General features: G+C 47.6%; 1 protein-coding gene and 1 pseudogene across 1 annotated transcript in view; one reads left to right on the top strand and one right to left on the bottom strand.

Annotated features, from left to right (window-relative positions):
• The first annotated feature begins 2,537 nt into the window (after positions 1–2,537).
• LOC115937143 (U4 spliceosomal RNA) lies at positions 2,538–2,618 on the top strand (annotated as a pseudogene).
• A 3,693-nt stretch (positions 2,619–6,311) lies between these two features.
• ZDHHC24 (zDHHC palmitoyltransferase 24) overlaps positions 6,312–10,993 on the bottom strand; it is a 6,351-nt gene continuing 1,669 nt past the window's right edge. Inside the window, exons 2-3 of the mRNA XM_081797727.1 lie at positions 10,031–10,308; positions 6,312–6,868 (exon numbers count right to left, since the gene is read on the bottom strand). Of these exons, the coding sequence (XP_081653853.1) occupies positions 6,573–6,868; positions 10,031–10,308 (574 nt within the window). The 3' untranslated portion in view covers positions 6,312–6,572. The remainder of the gene's footprint in view (positions 6,869–10,030; positions 10,309–10,993) is intronic.

Genomic DNA, 10,993 nt, shown 5'->3' with positions numbered 1-10,993 from the left:
AAAAAAAAAAAAAAAGATTCTCTCCCTCTATTCCTACTCTGCCCCCTGCTCGTGTTCTCTAGCTAAGGAAAAAAATATATTTGTTTATACTACTCTTGCTTGACTTGTCATTCTAGACACCACCTGTCGGCTCTCTGTTGTAACAGAAGAGGCTTGAGCTCTCCTGTGACAGGACCTTGCTCCCTTCTCTCCCCCGTTTTTAGGTAAATCAATACTCACTGTTTAAATAGCTATTTATATTACTATGTGAAAGTTACCCACTGCAGAGTCAAAATTGGGATATAATTAAATTACTTCTAAATTTTTCGTTGAGTTAAAAATTGCCATTCTTCTGTTTCATTTGCTTAGTTTTCTGTACATACCAATTGTTAGTTCTTCCCCTACGGTTCCTCTTTTTATCCGGACGCTTTCCTTCATCCCCTGGCTCAGTGAGGACTGTTTGCTCCCTGGAACTGCTGCAGAACATTTCTCCTGATTCGATCCTCTGATTCCTGGGCCCCATGTCTTCATCTTTCATAGTTCTTTTACCCCTCATTTGGTGAAGCATATCCACAAGTACCTTCTCTAAAAAGTCACTAGAGTTAAAATTTTTAAAACATGGTCTAAAAAAATCTTTATTCCATTCATACACATGTGATAGCAGGTCATAACATTTGAAGTTGAAAATAATTTTCACACAAGAAAATCATTTTTAAGGCAGTATTCCCTTGTGTTCACATTTTTGGTAATGCTGTTGAGAAGTTCCATGCTATTTTTGCCCCTGACCTTCTCTTTCTCTGAGGTTCTGAAATGTCAGGACGTGCCTGACTGTGTGCCATTATTCGTTGTGCTGTTGGGTGGAGATGTATATCCTTCACTCCCACAAAATTTTGTTTTCTTGTGTGATTTTTTTCCCATTTTCTCTGTTCTCTCTGGAATTCTCATTGAACCCAGCACCTGATAAATGGTTAATTCCAGAGAGAACAGGATTGATCATGTTTTTCTTCTCTTTTCTCATATTGTCTTTCTATTTTCTGAGGGATTTTTAACTTTCAGCTCTTCTCTGGAACTGTTTTTATTTATTTTTTAGATTTTATTTATTTACTTGACAGAGAGACAGCTAGAGAGGGAACACAAGCAGGGGGAGTGGGAGAGGGAGAAGCAGGCTTCCCGCTGAGCAGGGAGCCCGATGCGGGGCTCGATCCCGGGACCCTGGGATCATGACCTGAGCCAAAGGCAGATGCTTAATGACTGAGCCACCCAGGCGCCCCTGGAACTGTTTTTTAAATTCCATTATTTTAATTCTCAACTCTTTTTGTTCTCTGTTCAATCTTTAACTACTCTTTTCAAAGACATAGTTGAGCCCAGCAAACCATCACTCAACAACTGACCTCCATAGACTTACTTCAACAACAGAAAACACATTTTTCTCAAGCTCACACGGAACAGTCACCAAAACAGACCACATTCTGGTTCATAAAATATGCCTTAACCAATTTAAAATAATCGAAATAATACATTGCTCTCAGGTCAAAATGGAATTAAACTAGAAGTCACTAACAGAAGGATAGCTGGAAAAATCCCCAAATACTTGGAAACAAAACAACACACTTCTATTTTTTTTTTAAGATTTTATTTATTTATTTTATTTATTCCATGGGCAGCCACTTAACCGACTGAGCCACCTAGGCGTCCCAACAACACACTTCTAAATAACAAGTGAGTCAAAGACGAAATCTCAAGAAAAATTTAAAAATCTTTTGAACTAAATGAAAATGAAAACACAACTTACCAAATTTGTGGGACACAGCAAAGCAGTGCTTTAAGGGAAATGTATAGCATTGAATGCATGTTTTAGAAAAGAAGAAAGATCTAATATCAATAAGTTTCCACCTTGGGAAATAAGAACAAAATAAGTCCAAAGTAAGCAGAAAAAAAAAAAGAATTAGAGCAGAAATCAATTAAAATTGAAAACCGGAAATTAGCAGAGAAAATCAACAAAACCAAAAGCTGGTTCTGGGAAATCTCATCAGAACCAGCAGGGCAACTGTCTATCTCCAAGCCAAGTGCAAGGTAGAAGCAGGAGAAAAACCTCTCCTGAGATTTTTTTTAACCACAGCCAGCCTGAATAGGTTTACACCTAAATTGACAATACCTGGGCGGTCCAAAAGACCCATAGCTGAAAATTTAGTATAAAGTGGTGCAGGATTTGTTTGTCATCAGATGACTGAGAAACACCTATCTTCTCTGAAGGAATTTACTGCTGACCCAATCTCAAAAACAATCCCCTTGATAAAATGCCAAGAAAAAGGAACTCACAGTCAAAACCCACAAATTGCAAGAAAATAAGACATTGTGGGGGCGCCTGGGTGGCTCAGTTGTTAAGCGTCTGCCTTTGGCTCAGGTCATGATCCCAGGGTCCTGGGATCGACCCCCGCATCGGGCTCCCTGCTCAGCCTGCTTCTCCTTCTCCTACTCCCCCTGCTTGTGTTCCCTCTCTCGCTGTGTCTCTCTCTCTGTCAAATAAATAAAATCTTAAAAAAAAAAAAAAAAAAGACAGCTTTGCACAGTGGCAGTATCGTAGCCAATGAGGTTTATCCAAGGCACGATTATTGCTAATTGAAAAAAAAAAAAAGACATTGTGAAGAGGATCCACCATAAACAATAGCCCACGTACTCAGGCCTCAAAGACTTAAGATATTGGAATTACTAAACAATGTAAGATGTGTGTCTTCAATATATTTAAAGCAAAAACAAACAAACAAAACAAAAACAAAAACCCTGAAATATAAGTAGAGAGCAAGAGAGGATATAAAATGACCAAGCAAATCTGAAAAAGAACCAAACAGAATTAGAAAGGAGAATAAAATATTTGACACGTAAAACTCATGGATGAATGGGCACAATCACTTAAAAAAGAAAAAAACTCAATAGATCGGTTTTGCAGCTGAAGAAAGACTTAACTGGAAGGTAGAGCTGGAGAAATTATCCAGAAGGCCAGAAACAGATAGAAAATGTGAGGATGGAATAGGAAGGTCTCATCAGAGCTTCACTAGGGACAGAGAAAATATATGTAGTGTAAGAATCTTCTAGAACTGATGAAAGACATCAATTCATAGAATCAGGAAACCCAAGGAATTTCTTTAGGGTAAATACAAAGAAAACCACACTTGCGCACATCACAGTAAACTGCAGAATACCGAAGACAAAAAATCCTAAAAGCACTGGAGACAAGAGTATCTTCAAAGGAAAAACAATAGATGACAGTTGACTTAACAGCAATGATGGAAACCAAAAGACAGAATGATATATTTTTTTTAAAGATTTATTTATTTATTTGACAGAGATACAGTGAGAGAGGGAACACAAGCAGGGGGAGTGGGAGAGGGAGAAGCAGGCCTCCCACAGAGCAGGGAGCCCCAGTGTGGAGCTCAATCCCAGGACCCCGGGACCACGACCTGAGCCGAAGGCAGACGCCCAACGACTGAGCCACTCAGCCGCCCCGACAGAATAATATTTTTAACATTGAGAGGAAATAACTATTAACCTAGAATTCTGCATCCAGCAAAAAGTAACTTTAATTATAAAAAGAGTAAAAAACTAAAAACTACAAAAAGTGAGACAAATAGCACAAAATAAAGTGGTAGAAATATACCCAAGTACATTAATTGCAATAAATATAAATGACCAAATATTTCAACTGGAAGACAGTCTTGTCTAGATTTTTAAAACTCCATCTACAGGGCACCTGGGTGGCTCAGTCAATTAAGCGTTTGCCTTCGGCTCAGGTCATGATCCCAGGGTCCTGGGATTGAGCCCCAAGTCAGGCTCCCTGCTCATCGGGGAGTCTGCGTCTCCCTCTCCCTCTGCCCCTCCCTCCCCAAACTCGTGCTCTCTCTCTCAAATAAAATCTTTAAAAAAAAAAAAAAATCCATCTATAGGCTGATCTCAAGAGACAAAACAATTGAAAGTAAAAGAATACAAATTATTAACATATTTGGACTAGAAGGGAACTTAAGGGGCATCTATTTAAAAAGAAACCCATGCTGGGTGGCTCAGTTCATTAAGCGTCCGAATATCAATTTCAGCTCAGGTCATGATCTTAGGGTCGTGAAATTGAGTCCTGCATCGGGCTCCATCCTGAGCATGGAGACTGCTTAGGATTCTCTCTCTCCCTCTGCCCCTCCCCTCCCCCCACTCATGCACGCTCTCTCTAAAAAAAATAAATAATAATAATAAATCTAGGGGCGCCTAGGTGGCTCAGTTGGTTAAGCGGCTGAGGTCATGATCCCAGGGCCCTGGGATCAAGCCCCGCATTGGGCTCCCTGCTCAGCAGGAAGCCTGCTTCTCCCTCTCCCACTTCCCCTGCTTGTGTTCCCTCTCTCTCTCTGTCAATTAAATAAATAAATAAAATCCTTAAATAATAATAATAATAAATCTAACCAAAAAAGGCATGATCTTTATGAGAAAAGTATATAACTTTATTGAAAACATTTAATGGACACGCCATGTTCATGAACTGAAAAATGCAATTTCAATTTCATATGGATGTTGATCTTTAGATTCAGTTGGGTTTCATTCACAATCTCAAAGGTATTTTTTACTGGTGGAACTTGACAAGTGGATTCTAAAATTTATATGAAAGAGCAAGGACCAAGAATAGATCTTAGGGAGTCCTCCAATAGGGGCGACAGTGGAAAAATAAGTTGTGGTATAGTCAATGGCGCACTACACAGCAAGGAGAAGGAATGGAATGCCCTACAGCTCTACACGTTCATCTGGATAAATCTCAGAAACACAATATTGAGTGAAAAGGCAAGTCATAGAAGAACAAACACAGTACGATTCCATTTATATAAAATTCAAAAACATGCAAAACCAATACAAACCTAGGTAATATGATTACAAGGCAAAGCAAGGGAATGATTCAGACAGTACAGTGTTTTCTCCACCGGGGAGGGGCACAGTGGGGACTTCAAAGGAAGTGGTATCCATTTCTTAAATGGGGGGAAGGAGGGAATTTATTTTCTAAATATTTTCTTGCATCTCCTTACTATTTAATAAAAACAACAGAAAGCGGAGGAGGAGACAAGAAGTCGGCCCATGCTTCCATACAGCACAAAGTGCCAGGCACACCACTTTCCTAACCATTAAGAACTAGCAGTTGAACGTGCCATTTGGGAAAACAAAGAAGTCCTAGCAGCTCAAAGGTTTGTGGGTATGGGCAGGGCCTCTCAGAAGGATGGGCTTCTCTGAGCGTTCCTGGGTGACAAGCCTGCCATGTCCTTGGATGACATCTCCACCACCCAAGGCAGCATCTGTAGACTTTTTCACTTAACCCCATTTTTGGTCCAGCCCCTCACCCCAACCCTCCCCTGAGACCCAAAGCTTCTTCGAGTAGCCCCCATCTGTACCTCAGAGGGGTAGCTGCTTGGCTGCAAGGGGGCCCCAGGGTGGGGGGAAGGGGCAATTAGCTGCTCCTCATACAGACTTTGGGTCAGTCCCTACTGTCAGTCCCAAACCCTGCCTTCCATGGTGCCAGGAGAGTTCCTGAGCCTCTCCAGGGCCCTGGGGGCGGGGGGGGGGGGGGGCAGTTTGGCTGCCTCTTGGCCCCTCCCTATAGGAATTAACTTCTAATTCTCTGCTAAGAGAGGAAATGAGCCCCCATCCACTTCCCATCTTTCAGAATGTCATCAGGCTCTTTGATCTATTCCTGTCTCCCTTCTATTTTCTTTGTCCTTGTAAATTTGTATCTGTTTTATGTCTTTACTATCATTTTAGATTTTAAAAGGAAACAGAGGTAAACCCATGTATTTAAACCTGCTACATTTAACTGGAAGTCTATTTACTATATTTAAATAAAAATGTTTAACAGGTAGCTTCTGAAGAAGCTGATGCTTGAACATCCACCTGATTTCTCTGCCTCGATTTTGCTACTCACTTTCCTTGGCTGTGCAAGGGTGAAGGAGAAAGCACAAAGATCTGGGTTCAAATCCTGACTCCTCCATTCACTGCCCCATGATCTTCTCACATCAACCGTCATAATTGCTGCCCCTGGTACCAGAGTAGCCAGAGGGAGGCACAGTGAGTGTTATGGAGAGGCTTCTAACCATAAAGCACTGAACCTGGGAAAGAATGTTGGATTCTTGTTCCCTGGATCACCACACGCCACCTTGGTCTGCTGGTGCCCCAGCCCCCCACACCAAAGCCACAGGAAGAGCCCTGGTCCCTTAAGCCCTCAGGCATTCTGTGGTTCCCATGCGTGGCAATCAGAGGAAACCAGAAACAGCAGCCTGGGCAACAGCGAGGGACCAGAAACCCAGAAAGATGGAGAGAGTCCAAGAACCAAGTGGGCGCTTTATTAACCCAGCAAAGGGGTGACTAGGCTGGCCAAGCAGCCCCTTACCAACTGTCCACTCTACTCGGGGGGCCAACAGAGGCAGAGTTGCAGGACCCAAGCCCTGGACACTGGAGTCCAGGCTGGGCAGGGGCAAGGCCAAGGACGGGATGGGAGGCTGGGGATGGGCCTGAAAGGAGTTAGGAGCCCCCTTTCCTGCTACCCTCTCCCTGAACAGCTCCGGCTCCTTCTGGAGTCAGGAAGCCACGAGGCCCGCATCAGCTGCGGTCTGGAAGGTGATCCCATCCCCAGGCAATGGGGAGGCCAGGAAGGGCCAGAGCCAGACGAGGACCCAGCGGGGCCCCAGGGCCGCCTGCAAGTTGTGGCAAGGGCCCAGGTCATAAGAGTGCTGGCCCCGAGCCCACTCCCATGTGGTCTGGCCCCTCAGCAGCAGCATCCCATGGAAGAGCAGCCCGGCCCCGCACAACAGTGCACCTGCCACACACGTGTCGGTCACAAAGGCCAGGGCAAACTGAGCCAGAGACACTCTGCCTGCAAGAAGAAAGCAAGAGGGTCAGGGGGCAGCCGTGGGCTCAGCCCTCCCAAAGCTCAGCTCCCGCCCTTCTTCCACTCCCTACCCTCCACCACGAAGCAGGGCTCATTTCCTCTGCTCAGTAAACGCTGAGTGGCTACTCCCGGGCCAGCCCAAGTCGGTGACCTGGGCAGACGCAGCCCTCTGCCCAACATCCGACTTGCATTCATCACAAACTTGTGAGCACCTCCCACGTGCCAGACGCGGTGGCAGGCACCAGGATGAACGGTGGACACCAGCTCTGACCCCAGGGAGCTCACAGACAAGTAGTTAAGAGATGACTTCTCAGTTACTTAATTACGGATGTGATGTGTGTTACAATGGGAAAGTACAGCACCTTCTGGCCCACAGTAGCTACTAAGTATCTGCTGAACTAATGAACTACAGGATGTCATGAAACATTCTGCTCAGTCAAAGAAGCCAGACACAAAGGGCACATAGATGATGTCATTTCTGTGAAATGTCCCAAACAGGCAAATCCATACAGGCAGTAGATGAGTGGTTACCAGGAGCTGGGGGCCTCAGGGAGGAGTAGGAAGTGACTGCTCAATGGGTATAATAGGGTTTCTTTTTGGGGTGATGAGAATGTTCTGGAATTAGATAGTGGTGATGGTTGCACCACATTGTGAAGGTACTAAATGCCACTGAATGATATACTAGGAAGTGGTTAAAATGATGAATTTCATGTTATATGAATTCTACTTCATTAAAAAAGAGAGGCTATGTGGGGAAATGCCAAGCTGACTTATTAGGAGGCTAAAGGAAGTGGATTTCATCTGCTTTAATTAAGTACATCTTGGGTGGCATCTGAAGGAGGTATTTGGTAGGTGAAGAGGGGAGAAAACATTCTGTTTGAAGGTCCTGAGGCAGGATGGAGAGATGCCTGTGAGACGAGTATGTGGATGGTTCTGGAAGCTCAGGAGAGAAGCCCAGGCCCAACACGCAGATCTGCAGGTGGTTGGCAGTTCCAAGACCCGCCAGAGTGTAGAGTGGGATGGGAGCGGCGCCATGCCCTCAGCATCAGGAAACCAGGTCCTTTGGGACCCGATCAAGAAAAGAGAGGGAAACCAAAAATTTAGGAGGAAACCCTGCAGTAAGAGTTGTTGGAGACGCCCAGGGTACAGCCTTTCCAGGAGGTTGAAGGCCAGCAGTATTAATGAGGCAGAAAGGTCTCCTGAAGCAAAGAGAACTCAAAAGGGTCCTCTGCGCTTTGTGGTGACCGAGGCATTCTCAGGAAGGGGAGGGGGGACAGAAGCCAGTTTGGAGCAGGTACAGGAGTGAGTGGGAGGTGAGGAAAAGCAGCCTATGAGCCCAGGTAAGTCCTTCAAGAAGCTTGGCTGCTAAGAGAAGAGCCAAGAGGCAAGAGATAGGGAGGAGGAGGATGTGGGGTGAAGAGAGGGTTTGTACAGGTGGGAAAAGCCGAAGAAAGCCAGTGGAGGGGGGACTGGGTCAGCAGGAGGAGAAGCAGGCCATAGTGAGGCTTCCAAGCAGGAAGGGCCAGACACCAGGAGAAGCTGGGGGCAGTCAGCCTGGCTTCCGGATCTGAGGATGAGACAATTCTGGATGTACCAACTGACATCTCATTTTCTGTGATGGATTTCAAGGGAGGTGGAAGCTTGGAGAACAGGAGAGTGGGAAGGTTGGAGCTGCAGTCATTCGGGGGGAGCAAGCTTATGAGAAACCAGGATGGCCACCCATGACTGAAGGCCTGTTGGGGTCAGCAGCGCCATGAATGTGGCATGGGACCAACTGCCACCAAGTACCAGCTCTCAGCGACCAGCGGCAGACTCAGAGAAGACAGGAAGGCACCGTGGAAGACAGAGCCAAGAGGGTTGAGATGCTGGCAGGAGAATGGTGGAAATGAGGATTCTAAGCTGGATGTGGGGGCAGTGAAGAGGGAAAGTGTGGACGGAAAGGTGAGGGCAGGAGCTCATGGAGTAGAAGTGTGAGAGCTGGCTAGGAGAGGAGGTGGGGAGCAGACGGAGAGGGGTGAATGGCTCATGGCATGATTTGGGAGGTGACACGCTTTGGCTTCTGACAAGGTGTAGGGTGGATGTGGGAGTAAGTAAAGGAAGTCAAATGGAGAGAAGGTCAAAAGCTGACCAACTGGGCACTGAGAGGGCCATTAGCCCGGACTTCCAGATGCCCACGATTTCAGCAGGGCCCAGGGCTTGAGAAGACAATGGCTGCAGAGGGGCGGGGTGCAGGGAGGTGCGGCTGGAGGGCTTGTGTCTCAGTGGAAACAGGGTCATCAAGGAGGCAGAGGAGGGCTGCTCAGGGAGCCAGTGTGGTCAGAGCGAGACAGTGACAAGCCCACTGGGCCTCCCAAGGCCATTCCCCCGCCCACCCCTCCGGGCTGTAGGGACAGAGCTGGGCTTGGATAGGACGAGACACAGCTACTACTCAGAGTACTCAGAGAGTTTAGTAACTGCAGGACAAGGTTACAGAGGGACCATGGAGGGGTCAGGAGGAAGGGGTCAGGGGAGAGAAGGCATTTCAGGCGGAGACAACAAAGAGTATAAAAAACAGTGGGGCTTTTATCTCAGGGAGGGGAGGGTGTCAGAAGAAAGAGGAATAAATGTGTCATCCAGAACATGGCCTCTCGGTCAGCCTCCTGATCCATGTCTTCCCCTCCCAGCTTCCAAAGACGGGAACTTCCCTCTGCCTATAGCTTTCACTGGCTCCCTACTGTCCAGTCAAGTCAGGGCTCTCTCCTCACACCAGCATTCAGGGAGGGTCTCCACCATCCAGTCTGAACCTACTCCTTGCCCAGCCTCCATGCCTTTGTTCTGTCTGCAACGCTCACTTAGAATGCACCCCCACTTAGAATGCTCCCTCCCCATCCCAACCACCCCCCCAACTCCCACCAGTCCTTCCTTCTCTGCCAACACCTAGAATCCTTGCCTGATTCTCCTAGCCAGAACTCTGTACCTGGGTCAAGGCCCAGTATTTTACTGTACTGCACACCCAGTTGAATCTCAGGCTGCCCTCACCCCCCATAAATGACATTGGAACTGGGATCCCCGGACATCACCAGGAGAACCAGCGGGAAATCCCACCCGCCACCAGAATGGCCCACTGCAAGGGCCTCTGCCTCTGTGGACGCCTCCCAAGCTCCCCACCTGTGAGCAGCATGAGCCAGGGCAGCAGGAGGAGGGCGGCGGTGTGGAGGGGCGCGTGGGCTCGCAGGAGGGCTGACAGGGCAGGGCCCAGCAGCACAGAGACATGCAGCAGGACGCCCGCAGCATGAAGCAGCAGGCACAGGAAGGGCCGGTAGTTGCGGAACCCCACACAGCGGCCCAGAAGGCGGCAGTGGTGATCCCGGCGAAGGATGCAGACGCGGCAGGAGGAGCAATGCCCACTGCGGGGCGGCACCTGGCTTTGGCACTGGTAGCAGTAACTGCAGGGAAGGAACCACAGCGTCAGTTCTGCCAACAGCTCTGAGTGCCCCCTACCATGCCCGGTCGGCCTCTGAGCCCATCCTGGGGAAGCAGGCACAGCCACTGCCCTCAGTAAGCCTCAGCTCCATCATACATAAATGCAGGCCGAACACCCCTGCCTGGGCCCTTCCAGTTCTAGCACTGCGGGTCCGAGGGCTCTTGCAGCTCAGACATCCCAGTACTAAGGCCTTTCTCTGGCCTCTAACATCCAGGGGCAAACTTCTCACTTCCTCCGCGGTCACCACATTGGTCCCAATCACCATGCACTCTCCCCAGGATTACTGCTTGAGACTCTTTTTTTTTTTTTTTTTTTAAGATTTTATTTATTTATTTGAGACAGAGAGAATGAGAGACAGAGAGCATGAGAGGGAGGAGGGTCAGAGGGAGAAGCAGACTCCCTGCCGAGCAGGGAGCCCGATGTGGGACTCGATCCCGGGACTCCAGGATCACGACCTGAGCCGGAGGCGGTCGCCCAACCAACTGAGCCACCCAGGCGCCCGACTGCTTGAGACTCTTAACGACTCTCCCTGATTGATTCCAGCTTTGGTTCCTCCTGATTATGGTCTCACCCCAGCAGCCAGGCTGATCCTTAAAAATCTAAGTCAAGGGGCGCCTGGGTGGCTCAGTCGGTTGAGCGACTGCCTT

The sequence above is a fragment of the Leptonychotes weddellii genome, chromosome 11 (assembly GCF_054177405.1).
Source record: "Leptonychotes weddellii isolate Sample4059 chromosome 11, ASM5417740v2, whole genome shotgun sequence".
In the NCBI taxonomy this organism is placed as follows: Eukaryota; Metazoa; Chordata; class Mammalia; order Carnivora; family Phocidae; genus Leptonychotes; species Leptonychotes weddellii.
This window is presented reverse-complemented; position numbering and strand designations above follow the sequence as displayed.